This window comes from Callospermophilus lateralis, chromosome X, assembly GCF_048772815.1.
Source record: "Callospermophilus lateralis isolate mCalLat2 chromosome X, mCalLat2.hap1, whole genome shotgun sequence".
Taxonomy (NCBI): Eukaryota; Metazoa; Chordata; class Mammalia; order Rodentia; family Sciuridae; genus Callospermophilus; species Callospermophilus lateralis.
The window spans coordinates 68,218,629-68,246,182 of NC_135325.1; the positions used below are offsets into that span (position 1 = coordinate 68,218,629).

The 27,554-nt window shown below is 38.1% G+C and overlaps 1 protein-coding gene across 6 annotated transcripts; it reads left to right on the plus strand.

The window, feature by feature from the left end:
- The first annotated feature begins 1,060 nt into the window (after nucleotides 1-1,060).
- On the plus strand, nucleotides 1,061-6,429 carry Armcx2 (armadillo repeat containing X-linked 2). Of its 6 annotated transcripts, XM_077106781.1 has the most exons (6): nucleotides 1,061-1,182; nucleotides 1,459-1,542; nucleotides 1,803-1,862; nucleotides 2,415-2,519; nucleotides 2,845-2,921; nucleotides 3,369-6,429. In XM_077106781.1, exon 6 carries the CDS (start codon nucleotides 3,498-3,500, stop codon nucleotides 6,096-6,098), a length of 2,601 nt encoding a protein of 866 aa, XP_076962896.1. In that variant the 5' UTR covers nucleotides 1,061-1,182; nucleotides 1,459-1,542; nucleotides 1,803-1,862; nucleotides 2,415-2,519; nucleotides 2,845-2,921; nucleotides 3,369-3,497; the 3' UTR covers nucleotides 6,099-6,429. The 6 variants fall into 6 exon arrangements, with proteins under 6 accessions (XP_076962896.1, XP_076962895.1, XP_076962899.1 ...); XM_077106780.1 differs by having other exon boundaries at nucleotides 1,459-1,862; XM_077106784.1 differs by having other exon boundaries at nucleotides 1,459-1,862; nucleotides 2,845-2,918.
- Nucleotides 6,430-27,554: the final 21,125 nt, after the last annotated feature.

Below are 27,554 nucleotides of genomic sequence, written 5' to 3' on the forward strand. Positions count from 1 at the left end.
TTAAAAACTGTCATGGTTATAACCATCAAATTACAGAAGGTTCACATGGCAGTCAGGAATGGTTTGGTAATATTAAATAAATGTGTTTCTTTAACAGAACAAGACAGGGTTATTTATTTGTCCAACTTAGAAGATTCCCCAGAAGGAGGAAAATTAGCATATTATTTGTCCAAAATAAATAAGACTGGACAAATGAACAGCTCTCCATGAATCAATTTACAGATCATATTGAAATATGCTTACCTTATTGAGAAAAAAATCCATTTTTAGATGTTCAAGCACCTTAGCGTGTTCTGAAAACACCATGTGGCCAATGGAATTCATTTTCTATGTGGTAAAAATTAACCAAAATTAATGGTGCCTTCCAATGAAGTGGGAAATCTTGTTTGGTTTACTTAGCAAAACACGCTGTCCCTTTTTTGTTGCTGTTTCCCACACTGAATTCTTGTTTTATTGTAATTTTCAGTATAAAAATAAAGTGTGGTAATAGTTTTAAAAATAAAATAAGAATATTCCGAAGTATAGACCCCATTCCTATTTCTTGTTTCCTTTCTGATACCCTGTTCTTTATCTATAGGGGAGCATGAAACTGCAAGGGAAATGGCGGGGGGGGGAGGGGGGGGGGACTAGGTAAAGGCTGGAAGATTGGAAATAGAGGGACAAGTATCCATAGCCCAGAAAAGAATGAAAAAAATCCTTCAACAAAAAGCATACACACACACACACACACACACACACACACACACATATACAATTGCTGTTCCAGAAGATGCAGCCCCTCCCCGGTAACCAGAGAAAAGCAAATTCTTACATGGAGAAAGGGCTACTTCTGTTCTGGCCTCCAGAACTACAAAGGCAAAGAATGAGTGACAGGACCTGATGTGGTGGGGTGAGATGAGAGTGGGGATAAAGGAGGGGGCTCACACTCTTGGTGGGAGTGGAAAGCGGGGACCCAAGCTTACTGGAGATGCAGCCCTCACGTGACTAGGAGCTGACGTGGGCAAAGGTACTTAAAGCCCTGGCCGCCGACTCCCTGTCCTCCTCTGGGTACCAACTCTATTACGCTGCGCACTGCTGAGCATTTAACCCAGGCCAGGAGGAGGAGGAGAAGGAGGAGGAGAAGGAGGAGGCGGAGGAGGAGGAGGAAGAGGAGGAGGAGAACATTTCCCCTGATCCCTGCAGGTGGGTGTGAGGGTGGGCATGTCCTGGGACCATTGAAAAGGAGTAGCCTAGGGATGCGGGAATCTAAAGCCTCGCTTGCCTCTTCCTCGCCGCTTCAGGCCTGCTTTCAAGATTAGATCCGTGGCGCCCAGATGTAGCTTGTTTTGGTGGGTGGAGGGAAGAGAGGGTGGGAAAGAAAAGACCTTGATGGATTTTGAGAGGAATCCGCTTGCTTCCTCTTCCAGCCAATGCTTTGTTTTTTTGTTTTTTTTATTTTTTTTATTTTTTGGCACCCAGGCCCTGCACCCCACATCCTGTCCTGTTTTGAAAGGAGGAGGGAAGAGAAATAAACGTGGCAGCGCACACAAGGCCAGCGGGGAGGTTGGGAATGGGTGACCGCAGGGGCTTCAGTAGGGAAATAATCTGGACGTTTCACTCCTGCCCTTACTTTGCAGACATCCCCCACCCCTACCATCCCTGTCCTCCCCTCCCCTCCTCGGCGAGCCCTCTGTCTTTTGGGGGTACTGGGAAATGGGTGTGCCAGCCTCTGTAAAAGAGATGGCAGGTTTGGCGCTGTCTGAGCTTCACTGGAGGGGGGGAACCTGAAAACCACCGTTCTAATACCCAGACTGCTTTTACAGACACCTCCGGCTCGCAGGGCTTTTCACCCTCATCTTTTCAGTCCTGGAAAAGGAATTCGGGTATGCTGGAGGGAGAAATGGCCGTTATCGGAGGACTGGCGTGGGGGGAGGGGGGCGGGAGGCGGGGCCCAGAGCGGAGAAACCCTGGAAAATCACGACCCTGAAAGCGAGAAGGCAGACGTTAGGACTCCTGTTCTGCAGGATAATGCAGTCTAACGCTAGGCCTGGAGGTTAAGGAGTAAAAAATACGGGAGTGACACTAGATCAACTGGCTAAAATCCCCCATGCTGCGACTGATCCAGCATTCGGTAGAAGTACCCCGACTCACCAATTCCTACCCACCCCCTCTCCCCCGCCCCCTGCCGCCTCCCGTCGCCTCCCGCTAGGGTGCAGAAGAAGGGGTGTGGCGGTGTTCCTGGAGAAATGGCGGCTGGGGGCGGGGCAAAGAGGAAGGAGGGGTTGAGTGCCTGAGGAGCCTGCGCAAGAGGGGGGATTGGGGGTGGGATAGGAGGAATAGAGGAAACGAGGGAATTGTTGAACAATTTGGTGTGCGAATAATACTGAAAGGCGGATTAATAGGAATCTTCTTCTGGGTGCTGATCCATCCACCAGGCTTTCAGTCTCCAACGTCTGCAGTCTGTATTTCTGCCCTTTAGTCTGTCTTTAGCATGAAGCTCTAACTGAACCTAAGGAAGAAGCAACCCTGAAACCTCCGAGGTCAGTGTTGAGGGTGGCAACTGTCTGGGGACCATGGTGTGGGTGTGGCAGAAATCAGAGCAGAGTAAGACCATAGCTCCTCCTACTGCATCTTCTCTCTCCTGAAAAGATACCCCTTGCCCAGGCCAGTACTTTTTGGTGCAGAGGAAGGGGCGTGGCATTCACCTTAGTTAATAGTTTAGGGAGAAAAGGCTAGGAAGGAAAAAGAGGAACCTTAGTGGGGGGGGAGGGGGAGGGATTTTGATCCACTAGAATACAAATCATGAAGGGAACCAGAATATGTTCACCAAAGACTCAAAAAAAGCCTTTTGTTATCTGTCTGCAGGTCCATTTGCCTCTTAGGCTCTGTGCAACTGCAGGTCCAGTGGAAAACAGCTAACTGCTTCTCATCCCAGGAAGGTGGTATGTGTACCATCTAGGCACCTACACGGGTGGGGGTGGGGACATCAGGATTGAATCTGAGAGTTCTCACTCTCCACTAGTCTTCATACTGCCTCTCATCTAGGTTCAAGGAAATTCTGTTGTCACTGAGAGGGCAAGCTAGGGTGAAGATAGGACCTGTTCTCTAAATCAGCAAACACAGGCCTTGGCACATGTATTTGGATGCCAGCACACCCACAAAGCATTGTGCTCCTAAACTCTCTTGTAAGTAGGCCTGGTTAGACACAAAGGGAGCCAGAGTCCTAAACCTAATTTTTATATTAAAATTTTTTATACCTTTATTTTATTTATTTATTTTTATGTGGTGCTGAGGATCAAAACCCAGGGCCTCACACATGCTAGATGAGCACTCTACTGCTGAGCCACAACCCCAGCCCACCTTAACCTCATTTCTAACATTTACCCCAGGGTTCTGCTCAGCTCACAGCCTCAGCAAAACTCACAAGCCTGAGCTGAAGACCTCACCTTGACGTGCACACATCCCACTTAGGCAAGCCAATTCTACACCCTGGATCAGAGAATCACACCAGCTGCGCCATGAGCCGTGTTCGGGATGCTGGCTGTGTAGCTGCAGGGATAGTGATTGGGGCTGGTGCCTGGTACTGCGTCTACAAATACACCAGGGGAAGAGACCAGAAGAAGAAGAGACTGGCCAAGCCCAAGAACCGGGCTGCAGCTGGGACTGGAGCCAGGGCTAAAGCTGGGCTAAGGGCTGGGTTCACTATTGACCTTGGGCCAGGATTCAGTCCACCAGCCCCAGTCCATACTGGGGCAGAGGACAAGGCTCAGGATGAAGCCTCTGCTCTTGATACTGCAGGAGCTGAGGCAGTGGTCCCAGCTGTGTGTAGCCCCGAGGCTCAAAGTGGGGCAGGAAATCAGGTCCAGGAGACAGATGGAGCTGGGGTTGGGCCTAAGACTGAATCAGTAGTCGTGGCTGCAGCAGCCTCTTCAGTGGCACCACCTCCAATGGTGGCAGAGGCTCCCATAGCTGCAGAGGCCCCTGCAGTGGCAGAAGCTCCCAGCACAGCAGAGGCGTCAAGGGCTTCAGCACCTCCCAGAGCGGCAGTGACTCCCGGGGCAGCAGCACCTCCTGGGGCAGCAGCACCTCCCAGGGCAGCAGTGACTCCTGGGGCAGCAGCAGCACCTCCCAAGGCAGCAGTGACTCCCGGGGCAGCAGCAGCACCTCCCAAGGTAGCAGTGACTCCCGGGGCAGCAGCAGCACCTCCCAAGGCAGCAGCAGCACCTCCCAAGGCAGCAGTGACTCCCGGGGCAGCGGCAGCACCTCCCAGGGCAGCAGTGACTCCCGGGGCAGCAGCACCTCCCAGGGCAGCAGTGACTCCCGGGGCAGCAGCACCTCCCAGGGCAGCAGTGACTCCCGGGGCAGCAGCAGCACCTCCCAGGGCAGCAGTGACTCCCGGGGCAGCAGCAACACCTCCCGGGGCAGCAGCAACACCTCCCAGGGCAGCAGTGACTCCTGGGGCAGCAGCAGCACCTCCCAGGGCAGCAGCGACTCCAGGGGCAGTGGCCCCTCCTGGGGCAACAGCACCTCCCTGGGCAACAGCACCTCCCAGGGCAGCAGCACCTCTTGGGGCAGCGACACCTCCCGGGGCAGCAGCACCTCCCAGGGCAGCAGCACCTCCCAGGGCTGCAGCACCTCCAGGGGCAGCAGCAACTTATGGGGCAGTGGCAGCTCATGGGGGAGCAGCAGCAGCTTGCGGGGCAGCAGTAGTGCCTCCCAGGGCAGTAGCACCTCCTAGAGCAGCAGTGTCTCCTGGTACAGCAGCACCTCCCAGGGCAGCAGCATCTGCTGTGGTGGCAGCAGCCTCAGAGGCTGTGGAGGCTCCTGGGGTGGCAGCACCTACTGAGGTAGCCCGGACTTCTGGAATGGCAGCACCTGCAGAGGTGGTCGAGTCTCCTGTGCCCACACTGCCTGCTGGGTCAGCAGCACCTACTGGGGCTGCAGAGGCTCCTGGAACTTCAGGGTCCCCTAGAACAGCAGTAGCTGGCAAGAAAGCAACCCCTGGGGCTCACACTGGGGCTATACCTAAGGCTGCCTCTGCCACTGGAGCTGTGCCCAAAGGTGGAGCCAAGGGTGGAACCCGGTCCCGGACTGGAGGCAAAGGCAAGAGCAAGAAAAGCAAGGTTGAAGTAGATGAATTGGGAATGGGATTCCGCCCTGGGGATGGGGCTGCAGCAGCTGCTGCAGCCTCCGCTAATGGGGGAGAGGCTTTCCTAGCAGAGGTCCCTGATTCTGAGGAAGGGGAATCTGGGTGGACTGACACAGAGTCGGATTCGGATTCTGAACCAGAAACCCAGCGCAGAGGGAGAGGGAAAAAACCTGTTCCCATGCAGAAGCGCCCCTTTCCTTATGAAATTGATGAGATTCTGGGTGTCCGAGATCTCAGGAAAGTACTTGCCTTGCTTCAGAAATCAGATGATCCCTTCATTCAACAGGTAGCTTTGCTCACCTTGAGCAACAATGCCAATTATTCATGTAACCAAGAGACAATTCGAAAATTGGGAGGCCTCCCAATTATTGCAAACATGATCAACAAAACTGATCCCCACATTAAAGAAAAAGCCTTAATGGCCATGAATAACTTGAGTGAAAATTATGAAAACCAGGGCCGTCTTCAGGTATACATGAACAAAGTAATGGATGATATTATGGCCTCTAACCTGAACTCAGCAGTACAGGTAGTTGGACTAAAATTTTTAACGAACATGACTATTACCAATGACTACCAGCACCTGCTTGTCAATTCCATTGCAAACTTTTTCCGTTTGTTATCTCAGGGAGGTGGGAAAATCAAGGTTGAGATTTTGAAAATACTTTCCAATTTTGCTGAAAATCCAGATATGCTTAAAAAACTTCTCAGTACCCAAGTGCCATCATCATTTAGTTCCCTGTATAATTCTTACGTGGAATCAGAAATTCTTATCAATGCCCTTACTCTATTTGAGATTATCTATGACAATCTCAGAGCAGAAGTGTTCAACTATAGAGAATTCAACAAAGGTTCCCTTTTTTACTTATGCACTACATCTGGAGTGTGTGTTAAGAAAATTCGAGCCTTAGCAAATCACCATGACCTCTTGGTAAAAGTGAAAGTTATAAAACTGGTGAACAAATTTTGATAGTTGTGTGCTCTCAAAAGACTTGAAATTCCTTGTTCTTGTAGTCTGGAAGCATTGAAAATTGAAAGTTACTGCTTTTACATTTGCTTGTCTAGTAAAGGGATCCTTTCAGCTGCCAGTTTTGAATAATGTATCATCCAGAGTGATCTTATCTGTGACTGTCATTTATGAATACCAAATAGTCCTCTTGTACTGAAAACACATTTGTGATTTTAATCGTGCTGCTTAGATGGAATATTTTTACTGGTTCCTCTATGTGACTCGACAGTGAATCTGTCCATTGTGAATGGCCTACTCTGCTATTATTTGTTTTGACTTGAATTTATCCACCAAAGACTTCATTTGTGTATCATCAATAAAGTTGTATGTTTTAAATGACAAGAAATTGTCTTCATGCTTTAATTTGAAATCTAGCTGAAGAGATAAGGGACATGAATACAAAAGGATTACTAACAGTACATGAGCATGTGCTTATTATCAAATATATGCTCTCTGGTTAAATAAAGCAGAGCTTGCTGAGGAAAGCTTCCATGAGCCAGGTTACATATAAACTAGGTTGGAAGGGCAGTCCAGGAGGGGAAATGGTTTGAAGAAAGTGGGAAATCCATTCCTGCAATAGGAAGAAAGCTAGGTTGCCTAGAATAGAAGTGATGGGAAGAGGAACAACGAGAGTTTAAGGTGAGAAAATTTTAAATACATCTTGACCCTTAAACTGAGATATTGAAATGTTCTGTCATATTCTGGGAGACACTGGACATTGTTGACAAAAGGTACAATCATTTGGCAGCAATGTGCAATATGGATTGGACATGGCATGGGGTTGGGGTGGAGACTGGAAATGAGAACATTTGTTACAAAGTTATAATCCAAGCATGACATGATGAAGGGTGAAATGGGTTTATGGCTAAAGGAAATATTAAATATGTTAATTATAAGAGACTTATAAAAATAAAAAAGAGCCGAGATCTGCCATGTGCCACCTATCTATATGATCTGATACTGGTCCTGACAGCATTGCCCTTTTTCTTGGGCAAATGTAAAGACTGTTTAATGACAAAAGGAGTTCCCATTTTGGATGAGAAAAAAAGCAGTGTGTCCAGGCACAGTGGTGCACGCCTGTAATTCAGCAGCTCAGGAGAGAGGCTGAGGCAGGAGGATTAAGAGTTCAAAGCCAGCCTCAGCAATGGCTAGGTGCTAAGCAACTCAGTGAGACCCTGTCTCTAACTAAAATACAAAATAGGGCTGGGGATGTGACTCAGTGTTTGAGTGCCCCTAAGTGCAATCCCCAATTAAAAAAAAAAAAAAAGCAATGTGGCAGAAAGAATGACTATTGGTATAGACCAGTGGTTGATTTCCTAAGGGTAGAGGTCTAGGTCTGCCTTCCTTTGGAAGAGAAGTAGTGGTAAGATTTTGGGGGGAGCCCCACCACCACTCCTCAGTTCACCTAAGAGCAAGTACACCTTCCTTCTCCCCCAGCCTCCCTGCAACCGGCCCACTGAAGAAATGAAAACAGAAAATGATAAGGGTCTGAGAGATTTTTCCGAACTCAGCATGCTTTTCTCACATTGAATATAATGCAACTATTAAAAACTATTATACACCATGGAGACTATGGTTAATAACATGTTTGAATATAATTATATGTTTGAATATTGCTGTGAGAGTAAATTCTATAACCACAAAATGATCACCATATAAGGTAATGCATATAAGTAGGCTGATTTAACCATTCCACAATGTATACATATATCAAAACATTGTATTGTTCCCAAAAAATGTGTAAAATATTTATTTTTTAATTAAAAATAAATTTTAAAAATTATGATGTACTTCTGCCAGGCCCGGTAGTGCATGCTTATAATCTCAGTGGCTCAGGAGGCTGAGGCAGAAGGATCACAAGTTCAAAGCCAGCCTCAGCAAAACCAAGCTGCTAAGCAACTCAGTGAGACCCTGTCTCTAAATAAAACAAAATAGGGTTGGGGATGTGGCTCAGTGGTCGAGTGTCCCTGAGTTCAATCCCCGGTACCCAACATAGAAAAAAATTATGATGTACTTCTGTATTTACAAAAAAAGACATTCATCATATATACTACCAAATTTTTAAAATCCGGCTACATGCTAAAGAAAAGCATGTAGAAACATTGGAACCAAAAGGATTGAAAAATTTACGTCACATAAGCATTATTAAAGAATAGATGAATGGCTAAACAACTGCATTTCATCCATACCATGGAACACTATTAAGCAATGAAAAGGAATGAACTATTGATACAAACAACAACTTGGACAGATCTCAGGGGCATTGTAATGAGTGGATTAAAAACTTTGAAATGTCACATACTGTACAATTACATTTTAATAATATTCTTTAAATGGAAAAATATGGAGATTCAGAATAGATTAATGATTGCTAGGGGTTAGGGATGGTGGAACAAGGAGTGTGTGTGTCCAGAAAGTTGTAGCACAAAGGAGATCATTGCAGTGATAGACTACATCTGTATCTTGATTGCAATACTGTGATAAAATAGCATAGAACTATATGCACATTTTAAACTAATGTCAGTTTCCTAATTTTGAAATTGTGGAAGTTATAGAAGATGTAAGCATGGGGGGAAACTGTGTAAAAGGCGCAGAAGATTTCTTTTTACTATTCCCGCAATTCCCTGTAAATACATACGTATTCAAAATGAAAGTTTTTAAGATGATGATAAAAGTTACAATTCACCAAAATTTTGTAAAAGTGTGAGGATTTAATAAAATAACCTCAAAAATATGAAGAAAAAAATCTTATGGAGCTATGAAAGAAAGGAATAAATCAGCAATCATATCAGAGAATTCAACATGCTTCTCTAAAGTAAAAGGCAAAGAGAACAAACTAGTTGATATCAAATAGTGAACAATGCAATCAACAAGTTGATTTAGTATGTATACAGAATCTTGCACCCAATAATGATTATATGCTTTTTTCCAACCATATGATGAATATTTATAATAATCATATTGTTGGTCCTAAAGCCAACAAGTTTCAAAAAGTTAATGTTATTAACAAGTTTCAAATAGTTAATATCATAAAGAGCACATTATTTGGTCAAAATGTAATTAGGAAAGAAACAAATAACAAAATAACATTTTAAAAGCCTATCTGTTTGGAAATTTTCAAATAGACTTTTTAATGACTCATGGGTTAAAAAAGATGTAACAAATTTTGAAATATTGAAAACTTAACAATTAAAATAACAAATATTGAAATGTGTGGGATTCAGTAAAAACAATATTTCAGGAGAAATTTATAGTCTTAATTGTTTATGTTATATGAAGTATCCAGTTTAGGCAACATTGGCCCAGAAGGCATTGACATTACTTTTACTTATAGCACCTTATCCAGTTTGTGTCATAAGGCCCCAATCTAACTACAAGGCAGGCTGAGAAAGTAAGTAATTACAAAGATTATTTGTTGACTATTAGCTGTCCCTGCCATACCATACTAATTAAAGTAATATGGAAAAGATAAATAGGCTTAAAGTCAGATTTACATAAATGTAGAAAATTAACATAATATATAATTGGAACCAAAACTCAATGGAGTGTTCAGCATATGATATTGGAAAGAGCATCCAAAGAAAAATAAAACTAGACCCCTCCCTAACATCAAGTATAAATTTGGACTCCAGAGAATGAAAGATCTTAATATGAAAGCTAAAATTATGAAGTTAATAGAAAATAACATAGGAAAATATCTTTATAGCCTAGAATTAGATAGCAATTCCTTAAACAAAACCTCAGAAGTAGTAGAAGACTGGAATTATAACTCTGTGGTAGCACACCTGCATAGCATACACTAGGCCCTGGGTGTGTGATCAATATCACCACAAAGAAAGATCAGAAGTAGATTCTATGAGTCAAAAGATTTGATTGTGTAAAAATGAGAATTTCCATTCAATAAAGAATACCATGAACAAAGTTAATAAGTGACAGAATAAAGATACTTGCAATGTCTTTAACAAAGGATTAAAAACTAACATATGCAAAGTACACCTGAAAATCCAAAAGAAAGGACAGGAATACATACACTGCCCTAAATTGATAAAATATATGAAAACTATATTTGAAGAAGAGAAAAACAAAATGCTTAGAAATACATGAAGAGGAGCCAGGTGTTATGGTGCATGCCTGTAATCCCAGCAACTTGGGAAACTGAGGCAGAATGAGGCTCACAAGTTCAAGGCCAGCCTCAGCAGTTAGTGAGACCCTGTCTCAAAGTAAGAGTGTCTGGGAGGGCTGGGGATGTAGCTTAGTGGTAGAGCACCCCTGGGTTCAATCCCCAGTCCCACAAACACACACACACACACACACACACACACACACAAACATGAAGAAATGTTGAAATTATTATTCATCAGATAATTGCTAATTAAAATGTAATCCATTTATAAATTGAAAGCTGGGTCAGATCGAGAGTTACCGGTGGTACAGAGTTAAAGGAACAGAGCTGATTAATTTAGACTGGATCTGCTATTCCAAAGAGCAATCTTGCAGTACTTAAATTAATTATACATATACCCTGTGGCCCATCAATCACATTTCTTATACATATGCATTCCAGAACACTTCACACATAGGTCCATAAGGAGATATGCATGAGGAAGTTCATTACAGTGTTTGAGGTAATAGGGAATTGGAAGCAGTCTAGATTCCATTTCCAGGAAAATGAAGAAGTAAATTAAGGAGGATGAACACTGTAGTACATTATTCAACAGTAGAAACTAGACTACACAGAGTAACAGATGGATCTTTAAAAAAATACTACTGAGTGGGAAAATAACTAGAATGAGATCCACAGCACTATATTACTGCATAAATTCATGCACACAAAACAACGTTTTAAAAGAAATCAAACAAACAAAAATACACAATAAATATATTAGAACTGTTGCCTCTGAGGAGGAGGATGGAAGTGAAGAAAAAAATATATATATAGTATTAATATATATATATAAATATAGTATATATATATATATATATATATATATAGTATTAAATGAATAAATAGAGAAAACAGGGAAAGTATTTTTTTTATTTTTATTTTTTTCATCTTTCATACATTTGATTCAAGTGAGTTATGCATTTCCATTTTTACCCCAAATACAAATTGCAGAATCATATCAGTTACACATTCACAATGTTTACATAATGCCATATTAGTGACTGTTGTATTCTGCTGTCTTTCCTATCCCCTACTATCCCCCCTCCCATCCCCTCCCATCTTCCCTCTCTACCTCATCTGTTTTTATTCCGTTCTCTCCCTTCCCCCCCCTTTTCCCTCACAACCTCATATATGTGATTTCGTATAACGATGAGGGTTTCCTTCCGTTTCCATGCAATTTCAGGGAAAGTATTTTGATTAGACCAATGAAGATAGTATGCTAATGAAGGGGGGAAATGGTTAGTGTAATTCTCATCTCCTAAATTCCAAAAACAAAGAAGTAAAGGAAGGAAGGAAGGAAATCCATTAACATTGTAACATAAAAATCTAAATTGTTATAACAAAAGACTCAAAAATGGTATGGCTATTTAAATATATATATATATGATTCACCACAGTCTGAAGTTAATGTTCCAGGCCAGGAGGGAGGTTCATTTCACCTGTGGCTCCCTCTCCATTCAACCAATGCATTAGAGAAGAGACAGCACAAATTACACATAGGAAAGTTGAATGAGTGAATCTCTAGAATACAGCATTTCTGGCCCAATACACTGGCCAGAACTCAGTCTCATGCATGTGTCCAATCATAAGAGGCATTGTGTACATTATAATGTACCTGGTTTCCCAGGAGAAAACAGAGAACATGGATATTAGGAAAAAGTAACAGTCTGTGCCACAACATGCAAGAGCTTTGTGGAGGGAATTATAAAATGTTATGCAAAGACATCTTCCAGGATTTCAGTGCCCAGTATCCTCACTGGACAATAGTTTTCACCCTTATTTGCCATTCTTGGGGCTATCCCGATCACCCTCCATTCTCAATACCCATGGTCAGTATTGTCTTCCATTTCCCCTACAACCATGTAAATCCACCAAAATATAAGGAAAGAGAGGCAGACAGGGATGGATGCTAGAGAATGGGCAAAATGTCAGCCATAGAAGCAGAGAAAAAATATGAGATTTGCACATATTCCTCATTTGAGGGGTACTATTGCAGCCTTACAAAACAAGCATCAACATGTAATCATTTTTACAATTATAAAAAAAATGAAGCTATTTTCATTTCAAAAATTGACAAGGGATCAATTTTGGGGAAAACTATCATAAAAAATTTCCAACTTAAAAGAGAGGTTTTACTTTATGCAATTGACTTAATCTAAGTTTCACTGATATGTTGATTTTCTATTTAAGTGTCTTACAAGCAGGGTACTGTAGCACAGGCCTGCAATCCCAGCAACTCAGGAGGCTGAGGCAAGAAGATTGAAAGTTCAAAGCAAGCCTCAGCAATTTAGTGAGGCCCTAAGGAAATTAGCAAGACTCTGTCTCAAAATTAAACATAAAAATGCCTGGGGATGTGGATCAATGATTGAGTACCCCTGGGTTCAATCCCTAGTACCAGAAAAAAAAGAAAAGAGAAAAAATATTTTATAAACATGCTCAATTTAGGTATTTGCTTTTTTAGACTGCATTCTTTTGAAAAATGAGATTCAACTCTGGGCAAAAAGAAGAACTTTGAGACCAAGGGAGCCACAGGCATGAGGGATGCAGGGATGATCAATCCCAAGGGAGGGGAAGGCGTGCTGTTTCTCTCCTCCCTCCTATGTCACAGATCCTCTCATCCACTATATTCATGAACCTGAGGATTGCTTACTGCAAAAATGTTTATGGGCAGGTGACCAAGGTGGTCACCTGAGTAAATTCCTTTAGTTCCTCTCTCTCTCCCCCAAATTCCCTCACAGGTTCTTAGCCCCAGTAGAGTGGGGAGCACTATTCCTGCCATGGATACCAGAACAGATCCCTACATGAAGTCTGGAGAAGTAATTGATGAGGATAGAGCTCTCCTAGATCTGCCTGCTGTCTGCCCTTATTTGCAGTCATTGGGTGGAAACTTCCTTGGAACCTGTCTACTGCCTCCTACCTAGGTGGAAGTGTGCAGTCTGAAAAGCCTCCCACCAAAGGCCAAAATTCTGAATCTCTTGGGATCCCAGGAGGAGCCTAGTCTTGCTGCAGAGTTGCTGCCTGCCAATGGCCTTTCTCCCTGGTCACTCCTCAGTAAGGATTAGACCAGTGTCCAGGGAACTATCACTTGCTCACCATACTGAATAACCTAGACCAGGTTAACAAGTCTATAACCCCCTGAATATTGTAGAAATGATTGTGTACTGGGAGTAAGAAAAGGATGCATATGGGTTTTTCGGAGAGAGGCTATAACTGCCAACAAGTTTTTAATGAGAAGTGTGACCTCAAAGATATTAATAACCACTGGTCCAGAATGTATATGTTTATATTTGTTCTAAATAGGACAATATTTAATTTTAATATGAGATTAATACAGTCATTGTAGAAATGTATGCATTAATTCATTTAATAAGTCTTTATTGAGCACCAATGGAAGGCATACAGTGGTAGGAAAAACAGACTAGGTGTTTGAATTCATGAAGTTTACCAATAGCAAGATATATACATTAATCAAACAATCACATAAGTGTATAAATAACTATAATTCCACATGAGTACAAAGAGTAATGGAACACAGGTATGTAAGAGTACATATTAGAAGATCAAGACACACTCTGAGGGAGGAAGAGAGAGGACAGGGAGAACTTCCATAAGGAGGTAAATTTTGAGCTGAAATAAAGAAAAGTGCCATTAACTAGACAAAGGGACAATATAGCTGTGTTGTAATCACACATTCCATCTGGAAGCAATATAAAACTGTAATATCTCAGGTATTTTTATGTGTGAGTGTGTGTGTGTGTGTGTGTGTGTGTGTGTGTGTGATGCTGGGGATTGAACCCAGGTCTTGTGCATGCTAAGCATGTGCTCTACCACTAAGCTATACCCTTGGCCCCTTTTCAGGTATCTAAGAGGCATGACATGTCACCTACACAATCCAATTCAATAAACATATCTGAGGAATTTTCAATCAGTAGCATAAGAAACTGACTTGGAGAGCTTCCCTCTTATCACTTGAAACTCACAGAAACGATAGAATATGTACCTTCTCTAGAAACAGCAGTATAACCAAATTCATAATCATGAAATGGAAATCACCCAGAAACAAAAAAAAAAAAAAGGAGCTAAACAACAATGAGCTGGAGATAAAGACATGCAGGTTTATATTGTCTTTAAGGACTGGGGGCGAAGGCTTAATTCCACATGGAGATAGGAGGCAATATTTCTAGCCTATGCAAAATGAGCAGTTAATACTGAGAAGCTGTCTAAATCCAGATCCCACAGAGGTGTAATCAGCATGGAAATAATAACAAGATAGTTTTTCCTTTGCCAAGAATAAATGGCAAGAAAGCTTGTCTTTTATGAGAAGTCAAAAGTAGATAAAGAGTTCTGTGTGAGCAATTAGAACCCCCCTTTGGCATGGAATTGAAGTCACCAATCCTATGTGTTAAAGAACCCAAAAGACACTAGCATAAAAATTAATTTGGAACTAGTGAAACATCTGGCCTTAGCAGAGGCAAACACAAACAAGGAGAAATTTAGGTCATTTAAATATAGTAAGAAATCACCCAGAATGAAGTGCACAAAGATAAAATGGTGCAAATATGAATGAGAAGTTGGAAGACATGGCAGAAATTTAGTTTTAAAATACATGTGAAGGAATTACATAAAGAAAGCCTACAGACAATGAGGATGAGGAAACATTTGATGGGACTCTCAGAATTTTCAACAACTAGAGGAAGGAAAGAATCTTTATATTGAATACAGTGAGTTTTTCAGCAGGATAAAGAAAAATAAAACTGTAACCAGATAAATCTTTGTGTATACCTGGCACAACATTTTCATTTATTTAGGTCATAGGAAATCTAACATCTCTCCATAAACCATTCCTGATGTGAGGAATGGGGGAAATGGAAAATTAAGAGATATTTTGCAAGGGAAGAACAAGAACAGAAGCTTTTCTCTAAAACATAGTATTCTATCATCTAGACACACATGTAAATGTGTATATATTTGCAATATCTAGTGCAATATTAAATCTTTATTTTAAGAATCAATAAGAGGACTGGGGTTGTGGCTCCGTGGTAAGAGTGTTTGCCTAGCATGTGTGAGGCACTGGGTTTGATTCTCAACACCACATATAAATGAATGAATAAAATAAATGTCCATCAACAACTAAAAATGTGGATGTGTAACCGATGTGATTCTGCAATCTTTGTAATGTTTTGAATAACCAATTATAAAAATTATAAAAAAACAACTAAAATATATATATAATTTAAAAAAAAAGAGTCAATAAGAAACCATCTTCTAGAAGGGACACTATTAGAGAAAAGGAAGAGGATCAGGGGAATACAGGAGAGCAGGGGAAGGGAGGGGTATGGGTATGTGAATATGATCAAAGTATTCTACATACATGCATGAATATGCCACAGTGAAACCCATGATTCTGTATAATTAAAATGCACTAATAGAAAAGAAAGCATCTTCAAGAAAAGGAGAAAATGACATTCTCTTTTCAGGATTTCAGTCAAAAAGTACATGACAATGTTTAATAGTTTTGTGTGTCTGTCAACCCATCCCTTAGTAAATCACTGCATATTCTCTTCGTTCTTACTATTCAGAGGTTTCCTCTAGGAACATAAACAGGATGGGACCATTGGGAAATGGAAAGAGTATCAGCTATTGGTCAGGCTACTGTCTCTACCCATTTTATTTGCTTGTACACTGCTTTGTCCTAGACAATAAATTCTGAGCTTAGTTCTTTTAAGCTAAAACAAAGATAATGTGCTAATGTGAAACAGAGATTAGGAAAGGGTGGGGAAAACAGATTAAGCGAACAGATAAATTATGGGTAACAGTCCCAATATACTTTCTGAAAATCTTAAACCTACCACTTACATAGGCCTCTCTAGGTATGTCTAGGAAAATACTATATGAAGCATAATGTGGATACAATGAAGAATAAACACAGACACAGAAAATGCTTTCAATCAAATCTCAGTTCTGCCTATTTTTCAGAAGACTTTGAGTTGTCCTTTCTCCAAATTTCTCTTACTTTTATATGTGACTATTCATATCTGGTGTCTGTGCATTTCAAAATATGGATTATTTATATTATCTCCAACTGAAATAGAACTTTTGGAAGAGTCAGTTATTATCTTCAGCAAAAAATAATAATAACACTAAAAAGAAACAATTCAAGCAAAACAATTATTTCACAAAACATGACTTTCACATTTTAAATCACTATCCAATTAAATGAAAGAGGGAATTCCATTGTTGAGAATTGAATAAGTAGCAAGGAAGATCATGTGAAAATCTAAAGAATAAATGAAAATCATGAAGAAAAATATTTTTTAAAGTTGGAGGACTGCTCCAAATGACCCAACAAATAAATGAATTCCTAGAATGAGAATAAGCAACAGATTAAAGAGAAGTAAAGAAATAATAAAGAAATTCACCCTAATCTAAATAAAGTCTTATGGCTACAGAGTGAAAGCATATGCCAAGTACCAGACAGGATTATGAAAAAAGGTTAAAGTACACTCATAAGATTAACAAGTCCAATGATAGGGACTAGTACAAAAACATACCTATAAAGGAAAAATAAAATTTTTATTTGCCATTCTAGAGGCAAGGAACCAATGAAATAACGTCTACACAATGCTATGATAAAAATACTAACATCCATAAAGTGTGCCCAGCCAAGTCAGTCTTCACAAATCAAAGTGGATTAAAATATATTTGAAATGCAAAGACTCAGAGACTATAATCCAATCTAAACTATCATGTAGAATTTATTTAGCATTTACTACTTGCCAGGTACTCCTCTAAGCATTATATGTCTTATTTAACACTCTCATGTTACACATGAAGAAATAGAGATACACAGTGATTAATAACTTCCCCAGGAACATACAGCTTTTAAATAAATAACTTTTCACTCAATAACTAATTCCAAGACCAAAAATTGAACTGCTATATACTAAATGCTACTTACAGTTTGTGTAAACATTTCTAAAGCTTTCCTGTTGTTGGATTCAGGGGACAGTGAGAAAACAGGGTGCCTCTGTGGGAAGCACGATCATCTCACTTGGATTCAATAGTAGAGAAATACTGCTTGATTTTGAGTGTCAGCACTTACGGACTGAAATGTGCAGAAAAGCACAGTAGGCTTGCCAAATAAACAGTATGACAAATGTGTAAGAACAGGAATTTGAATAAGCTAAAATAAGTGAAAGTAAAAAGAAGCTCAACAAAATATAATAGTACAAAATAATATAAAACATAAAATAAAATGGAAAAAATAAAGTTAACAGTATTAACTAAATGTAAAGGCACAGACCATGATACTAAGTTAAAAATTAAATTCAATTATATGTGATGTATAAGAAACACTCCCACAATACAACAACAAAGAAAGGTTAAAACAAGGCAATGGATAAGAAGACATCAGGCATATGGAAACAAAAAGAAAACAGGATTGGAAATAGTCACATAAAACGAAATGGAATCTAAATCTAAGTAGAAGGAAAGGGCTCTAAAAACACAATTTAAATCATGGTATGAATCAGGCTGGATGGCTCATGCCTATAGTCCCAGCTACTCCAAAGACTGAGGCAAAAGGATCACTTGAACCCAGGAGTTTAAGGCCAGCCTGGGCAACATGGCAGGCACTCTCACACACACACAAAAAAAACACTGTATGTATGAATGACAAATGGCACAACTTAAGAAGAACTTATAATAGTTCTAATCTTTCATGTACCATACAACATTACAACTAAACACATAAAGCAAAAACCATTTAAATTTGTAAGAAGAATTTTAATATACATCAATCAGAATTTGACCAATCCAGTAGATGAAAAAGTAATCAAAAACAGAGAGGGTATAAATAATTAAAAATATTAACTCAAAAGATAGAAATTTGCTTTATTTAAGGAGATAATTGAATTTTTTCTTATTTATGAAACTTTAAAAAATTGATCATGACCTTCACAACATAAAAGTACATTAATATATTCAAAAAAGGAGTGAAAGTATAGGCATATACTTTTATCTTAACAAAATAAAATTAGAAATAGTAATCAAAGATGATCATAAAAGGTAACTGCCTGATGATATAGCATGCTTCTCAATAGCCCTTGGTCAAAGAGGAAATTAAAAATAAAAGTTCAAGCTATGTGGAAAACAAAGGAAAAGGATAATACTTTATGTCAAGACCTATAAGACATGGCTAAAGCTGTACTCAATCAAAAATATACAATCTTAATGATCATTATTTTTCAATTAGACCATAAACAAAGGGAATAAACAATCTTCTTGAAGAGTTATAAAAGTACAAGAGAATAAACCCAGAGAGAGTAGAAGAAATTAGTGATATTTTAATTTAAAATAATGACTATAAAAAAATTGCATAAGTGATAAATAAAACAGCTCATTCTTTGAAAAGATCAATAAAATTGATAGAATCTTTATACATATGACTAGTAAAACCAAGGAAAGAAAAAGGATATAAATCATCAGTAATAAAGAGTAGAACTATATAAACAGATGTGATTAAAATATAATTTTTTCAGACAAATCTATGATATCAAATTTGAAAATCTAAAGATAATGTATGATTTCCTAACAAAGCAGAAATTATCAAATTAACCCAAGAAATAGAAAAATTGACTCAACCAATCATTACAAGTAAGATTGGAAATGTGGTTATAGACTACCATTAAAGAAGGAACCAGGAGCACAAAATTTTAAATTTTAGTTCTATCTAACCTTTAAGAGGAGATAATACTAATATTATTTAAACTCAGCAGGAAAAGAAGGGAAAATTTGAACATTCACTAATGAATTGTATGGAGCTAGCAAACCTAAGACCAAAACCAGTAAAAAAAAAAATGATACACAAAAAAATAAACAAATATAAATAGCAAATATGAAAAGACAAAATAAAATATTTTCGAAAGTATAAAACATACAAACAAACAGAACCTAGAAATATGGCAAGAAAAAAATTATACTATGACCTAATAGGGATTGATTCACAAAGGCAAAATAGTAAAACACCAGAAATTCTATCAATATAATTCATTACATAAAAAAGTTAATGTAGAAAAAATACATGATCTTGTCAATAGATACTGAAAAGCCATTAGATAAAAAATCTGTAGCTAATCCTAACATATACTAATAGAAACAGAATGGAATAACTTAAATATTGAAAGGGCCTTTACCCAACAATCAGTAGCAACCCTCATTCTAACCATGAAAGGTCAAAGTCATTTCCATTAAAAGCAGGAACAAGTCAATGTTGCCCACAACCTCCACTTTTATTCAACAGTAATTTTTGAGATTATAGCTATTGCAATAATAAAATAAATAATTAGCATAAAATTATGGAAAGATAAAAATAATTTCTTTTTACAATTGATACAATTGTATTCATCTAAAACACAAGGGACTATTTAAAATTAGAAAGTGAATGAGCAAATTATAAGAAGTGTTGGGACATAAGACAAATAACAAAAAACTAATAGCTTTCTTCTGGTCTTACAAGGTTTTGGAGAGTATAACACTGTAGCACTTGTGAGGTAACATTGTTCTTTTATTTCTTTTGCTTAAAAGGATATGAATTACTAGTGAGTGGGATATCAAGCCAGCCCATGGATTAACTCCATCAATTGCTAGTCCAATCAATTATCTGAATGTCAACGTCCCTTCAATATTTATTTCATTTTTTAATCATATGAATTTCTCCACTGGGTACCCAAATCTATTTTATAGATTTAAATCTCATCCACTTTTTAAATAAAAGTGCTAATTTATTTTTTAAGTGTTCACCAAAACGTCTAATTCATAGTGCTCAAGCCTTCTAGATCTGATAGTTCATTCCATACCTCAAAAAAGACCAATTTCTTATTTGTGGTTCCAAGGCACAATTGACAATATTCATATAACCCTCCTATTTGGAAGACTATATTGACCAGCAGACATTCAAATGCTCAAATACACAAATTATATCTTTCATTGTCACATGTCCTGGGAAACATGAAGATTGCTTTCAGTGATGTGTTGTCACATTCACCTAAGCTATCCATTAAACTACCTTTTACAAATTATGGCATTTTCATAGCCCAAAGTGCATTTTATTTATCCACTTGGTATTTTAATAACTGTAATAAATGCATAGCACAGCGGATTATGGGGATTGCTACAAAGCACTATTAATTCCATCTTTTATAAAACAGATTCTGTCATACAGAACTTCACTAACAGTACTCAGCGCATTATACCTCAAAGATAACAAACAGAGCAATGTCTTCATTTACAAAGAAGAATAATATTTTGTAAATAACTCATGGCTTATGGCATATGAAAAGTCCTGCAGAAAGTGTAGGAGAGGATGGCACATTCAATGTTTGGGACTAGGAAAAGGAAGTAACATTTATCTCTAATTGATGCTATAAAAAAGTATATAATAAAATCATTACAAGAGGTATTCCTGTGTGCTTACACACACACACACACACCTTTTAAAAAGCTTGAAAAATATTTTAAAATACTTTAAAAATCTTAGGTGGGAAATACTTATCTAAGTATTAAAAACCTAGAAACTGTAAGGGGAAAAGCTGAGTGATATGACCACCTTAAAATGTAAATAATCTACAGAGAAAGACACTATGAACAAAGTTAAGTGAGGTAAGAAATGCATGGAAAGATGCACATAATAAATTGTAAGTGAAAAAAAGTTGCAAAATATAAACTGTGAGTTCATATTATTTCTAAGAATGCATATATAATAATTATTTGTGTTTGTATACACAGAGAAAGCATATGACTGGTAATAGTAGGTAACTCTGTAAAGATGTTTGGGAAGAAGCCAATTTTTATATTTTACTCTCTGTATTCCTCTTTTTTAGTTTTCAGTAAGCGGTGTTACTTCGAGAAGATCACAATATAAATCACTGTAAAAAAATAAACTGTGGGGGCTGGGATTGTGGCTCAGTGGTAGCATGCTCGCCTAGCATGCATGAGGCACTGGGTTCGAACCTCAGCACTACATTAAAAAAAAATAAAAGACAATAAAGTCCATCAACAACTAAAAAATAAAATAAGATAATAAATAAATAAATAAATAAACTCTGAGTGCTGGTAAATCCCAAAACTGTCTCAGTGTGTAGTTAAATGCTTAATTTGGTGTAAAATCCTATACTCTAATGTCCAGGAGTTATATCACCTTCTTTCCTCAATGCTAACTTTTCCTTAAGTTGAACTAAATATATCTGAAACTATAATCAGCAGTTAAAAACAGCTGAAAAACAATTCCAGGATCGTACTAATACTATATTATAACATAATAATATTCAACAAAACAAATATGATTACACAGATGTGGTATATATTTATAAGCATTAACAAGTTATGACATTCATAATTAAAATGTTTACCATTATATCAAAGAAAAGCAAACAGAATTGATGGATTTCATAGCTGACATTGTACAATTTAATACTTCCATTTTTGAGTTTCCATTATATGGAATAACTTAAGAAGTGATGATTAATGATGATAAACAACAATTGATTATAAAAATCATTTTCCAAGACATTTTGAATAGGCTAAAAATTTATAAAATATTTTTTAGATTGTTTCTTTGAGTCAGTCTTCTGTATATTTCATCTTTTCTAATATCAAAAGACAATCCATTTGAATAATTTTAAATGATGGAAGAAAATTAAAATTTTTCTTTATTGGATTCATTTCGTTAGGTCTGGATTTTCATTATAGCTTATTGAAAGAAGGCCACAAGAAATGAGCATGAACAAAGTTAAAATCCAATTTTAACAAACAGAGGAATGAAATTTGGAAAAATTAGAAGATGACAATTTTCCTCAGGTTTCAAAATTTTATAGCACTATATTATTTATAATTTTAAAAAATCCAGGAAAAGGGGAGACACATAGGGGCGAAGGCTTTGCAAATATTAAGGTCTTCTGACCTAAGAGTATATGTCTCTCAGGAAACACAGGCGGAAAGTTCTACAACATTGGTCTGGGCAAAGATTTTTTGACAAGACCCCCAAAGTACAGGAAACAAAAGGAAAAATAGATAAAAGAAATATCAAACTAAAAGTTTTCTATACAGCAAAGGAAACATCCAACAGACTAAAAAGAAAAACCTACAGTAGGGAAGAAAATATTTGCAAACTATTCATCCAACAAGGGATTAATATGCAGGATATAAGAGGAACTCAAACAATTCAGCAGTAAAAAATTAAATAAGTTGATTCAAAAAGCAGGCAAATAACCTGAATACACATTTTTTTCAAAAGAAGACATAAAATAGCAAACAAATATATGAAAAACATTCAACATCACTAATTATTGGGAAAATTAAAATTAAAGCTATGAGATACTGCCTTATACCTATACTTGTTAGAATGAAAATTGTCAAAAAGATGAAAGATAAAACTATTGACGAGGATGTGGAGAAAAGAGAATCTTTGCACACTGTGAAAATGTAAGTTAGCACAAAAATTTGGAAAACAGTATGTTCTTAAAAACCAAAAATAGAATCACTATATAATCCAGCAGTCACACTCCTGGGTAGACTACACATCTCAAGGAAATGCAATCAGTATTTCAAAGAGACACATACACATGCATATCCATTGCAACATTATTCAAAATAGTCAAGATATGGAAACAACCTAAGTACTCATTAACAGAAGAATGGATAGATAAAATGTGGTGTGTATACACAATGGAATAGTATTCAGCATTTAAAGAGAAGCAAATTCTGTCCATTGCAACAACATGAAGGAATCTACAGAATATTTTCCTTAGTGAAACAAGTCAGGCACAGAAAAACAAAAATGTATCTCACAAGGGTAATATAAAAATGTCAAATTTATAGAAGTAGAGTGTGTGGAATGGTGGTCTGAGAGGTATTGCACTAAATAGTAACTATCATTAATAATAATGTGATGTATATTTTAATATTGCTAAAAGAGTACATTCTAATTGTTCTCACTACAACAAAATCATCAGTATGTGAATTGATGTACACATAAATTAGCCTATTTTAATCATTCCACAATGCAATACTTGCATGATTAATATTGTATCCCATAAATATATACTATTTGTCGATCAAAAATAAAATTATTTTTTTAAAGAGAGAGAGAATTTTAATATTTATTTTTTAGTTTTCGGCAGACATAACATCTTTGTTTGTATGTGATGCTGAGGATCAAACCCGGGCCGCACGCATACCAAGCGAGCGTGCTACCGCTTGAGCCACATCCCCAGCCCATAAAATTAATTTCTAAAGAAGAATAAATTGCATTGCTTAACAAAAAGGAGTATACATCTCAAACTGTCTGATAACCAATTTGGTCATACATATTAATATTCATAAAAGTACCACCCACTGATGCTCTGCTTCTATTGTAGGAGCATCTAAGTAGACAAAAGATACCATATATCAGAGGAGAAGTACTGGATTTCAGCAACAAGTCAGTTCCCATAGCAGAGAAGGACACACCAGGATCTCTTACTTTGTCAGTACCAGCATCTACCTAAGTTGGCTAAGTTCCCTGAGCACTAAGAAAAAACCCTTCTATGACAATTTGGATTCTGATGTAAATGGATCTTAGGGAGGGAATGTTCTAAAAAGCAAACACTAAGAATCTGATCTGCTTGATAAATCTATTTCTTACAGTACCATAAATCATCATCAATAAGAAACCCCATTTCACTTGATAGCATGTTATGTCCTCCAGAAGCTTAGAAAGGCTCAATAATTGAGGAGGCTCTGTGCCCAAACAAAGCCCCTCCTGTAACAGCTCCTCTCACTTTTTAAGATGTTAATGGTCAACAGGGTCAGAGAGTGACACTTAGCCCATTCTCAATGAGAAGTGGAATTACATTTGCATGAATCTGTCAGGATAAAGGCATCTCTGCAGTAGGTCTTCCTTCCCTCCCTTCCCCTCTACCTCCTATTCCTCTCCTCAAACACACCCATTGCCCCCAAGCCCTTAACACAAGGCCTGAGAAGGCCCCAATGCAGAAGGTGAAGCATGGAGGTACACTACTCTGTGAAGTCAATATCCCTTATCCTTCTTATAACACAACCTCAGGCAAAGCACACCAGGACTCCACAAAAGCCCAGAGACAGCTCTAGGTAAAAGGTAAGGAGAGTCAGAGTTTAAACACAGAAAACCGGCAGCCTGAGATGTGATGTAAACTTAATGCAAAAAGCTAGCAATGAAAATAGTCATTATCACTATTTTAAAAGCCATTCTCAAGGGAACAAAGCAAAACCAAAGAGAGTCATACATATAAAATTTGCCTGAATAACATCAATTTGCCAAACCTACACTTGGAATCTCTTTTGAAACAAGGCAGGTAAAATATGAACATTCAAAAAAGACAGCCTGTTTCCTGAGCCTTGAAATATTATTATTTGGGTTACAATTTATAACGAACAGAAATACATCATTGTAAAATTGCCTTTGGACATTTTTGGACTGAAATAGACTCTTGAACTGCTAGATGAGAAGAAACCAAAATAGCAGGATATGCACTGAGCTTCCAGTATTGTCTCTAAAGGGGGGGGGGGGGCACTGCCTCCTCCCTGTCCCCATGAGCTGCCACAATTACAGTCACAGTAGTAGAACTCTGTCCTTTCCAAAATAATTGAGTGACAACCTCCTAAGTGAAACATTAGGACAACTGGGTGTCCTGCCCCACATCTCTTTCACCCAGCACTTTCCCAAAGAGCAGGTTTCTTAGTCTTGATCATAGTAGGCGTGGGACAGCAAAAGTACATGCAAACCACTGAGAGGGCTACAAAACTAAGACTAGGTCCTTCTCAGTCTCTATTCTGTTCAACAAGGGTTCCAAAAGTCTTGGCATCCAGTCACACCCAAGGTCACCTTATGAAATAACAATTATTATTCTCTATTAAATGCCCACTGGCACATGGCATGGTGCCATGGAAATTAAGTGGTCACCCCAAAAGCACAAAAGCACAGAGAGAATACCAACAACTGTCTCCTAGGAGGAGGAAACACAGACAAAACAAGGGTGAGAGAGCAAAAAAGAATGAAAAGGAACATGGAGGGAGAGAAAAGGAGTAGATTGACAAACTCAGGCATGTGCCTGTCACACTGTGACTTTCTATTCCACGAATTAACCTCCCCTTCACCCCTAGCAAAAACTTGGTGCCTCAAGTTCAATAAGGATTTATCTGAATATTTTTCAGGCGTTCAAGCTATATATTGGTTAGGAGACAGTTTGCACTCATTGTGTCTATGTTCTCAAGCATCACCAATGAATATTTATTTTTTATATGAAAAAATTTAAATCAGGACCAGAAATTTTACGCACAGTAAAACCAATTTTATGTAAAGAATATATAAGTCTTTGGATAATAAAAGTATGTGAAAGGTTATATACATTGTTTTAATTCTGTTTCTCTCTCCAGTTGTCACAGCCCCTTACACAGTTCTTTTTGCAGCCTTCTGCTCTTTGTACCTTCTCTATTGGGGGATCCTATCTACTCCATGTTCCCAATTATCACCTCTCTCTAATGATTCTCAAATGCTAAATTGCAACCCATTCTTCTCCTCTGAAAGCCAGATCAACACATTCAAATTAAAATATGGCATCTTTATCTGAATGTCACTCAGATACCTCAAACTCAATTTATCTAAAATGGCTTCTCTACTGGCCCCAATCTTTTCCTCTCATATAATAATTGTACCATGAAGCTGGGTGTATGGTGACGCAAGCCTATAATCCCAGTGGCTCAGAGGCTGAGGTAGGAGGATCACAATTTCAAAGCCAGCCTTGGCAATTTAGGGAAGCCCTAAGCAAATTAGCATGACCCTGTCTCAAAACAGAATTTTTTTATAATTATTATTTTAAAAAATAGCTGAGGATGTGGCTTCATAATTAAGTGCTCCTGTGTTGAAAAACAAACAAACAAACAAACAAACAATAGGAGCTAGAAAATTGTTCATTCCCTTTTTCCTTACCCCACCCTTAAAACTGGTATCAAGAGTCCCCATATGTACGTGATTTGGTGGGGTCACCATATCCAACAATTTTAAGCCAACTAGTCCCTGGTCCTTTCATCTACTATAGATATTAGAGTGCACATATGGAAACCTGGAGCTAAAACTGTATCACAACCAAAGAATTTCACCCTTTCCTGGTCTCATATATAAAGCAGGATAGTATCCCCAAGCCAACTAGGATTATATTATGGAGGCTGGTGAAATCATGTCTGAGGAAACACTTTGAGTCCTTAGAAAAAAGCAAAAACTTTTTTCCTTTGAGAAATTATTTTAACAGTTGCCTTGCACGAATGACAGAACTCTACACAGTAATCACTTAATAAATGTTAACCTTTATTGTTATTATTGTTTATTAAATGACACTGAAACATGGCAGAATGCCCCAGCAAAACAAAGGTCAACCAAAAACTTTCAGTCCTGCATGTTAGGTACTTAAGGGTACTCACTTTTCTTAACTGCTATGTGCCAGAATAGTGTAGGTACTTAGCATATATTATTACTTCATTTAATCCTCATGATAAGCCTCATTTTCACCACTCATCTATCATTTTGGAAAGGAAACTTCAACCAATCACATTTTCAATCTAAATCATTTGCACACTCAGTACACATTCAAATCAATCGCCTGCTTCATTCCCAATACTTTCCTTTTTTTCAAAAATTTCCTAAAAATTAATATTCATTTTATTTAAAAAAGAATAATGAATAAAAAGTAAAAAAAGTAAAGATCACTCATTATCCTTCCACCCAAAGATAACTATTGTTACTATTTGGATATGATTCCAGAGATTTTAGTGTGTTTTTAAAACATGATTTAATATCCCCCTCACCCCAGCAAAATGGAATGAATACTGCTATCTAACTTTTCTTTCTCACTTAACAATGAATGATGAATATCTTTTCTGGAAATATAGTATTCTACTAGCATATTTATCATATCCTACTGGGTGACCATTCCTTAATTTATTTGAAGAATCCAGTGTGACAGACATGTTGTCTCCAATTTTTACTACCTTAAACAGTGTTGAAATGAACATCCTTATACATGTGATCTTTGGACAATTATTCAATCACTAACTTTGGATAAATGGTTTACATATTTTAAGGCTTATGATATGAATTACCAAATGGCAACCACTAGGATTTGTTAGGGTCCATTTGCCACACCCTCACTGACACTACACAGGAGAGAGGGGTTCATTTATAT

Bases quoted from the DNA above. Each gene is read 5' to 3' on its own strand.
- Armcx2 (XM_077106780.1), top strand. From the start codon at position 3,498: ATGAGCCGTGTTCGGGATGCTGGCTGTGTAGCTGCAGGGATAGTGATT.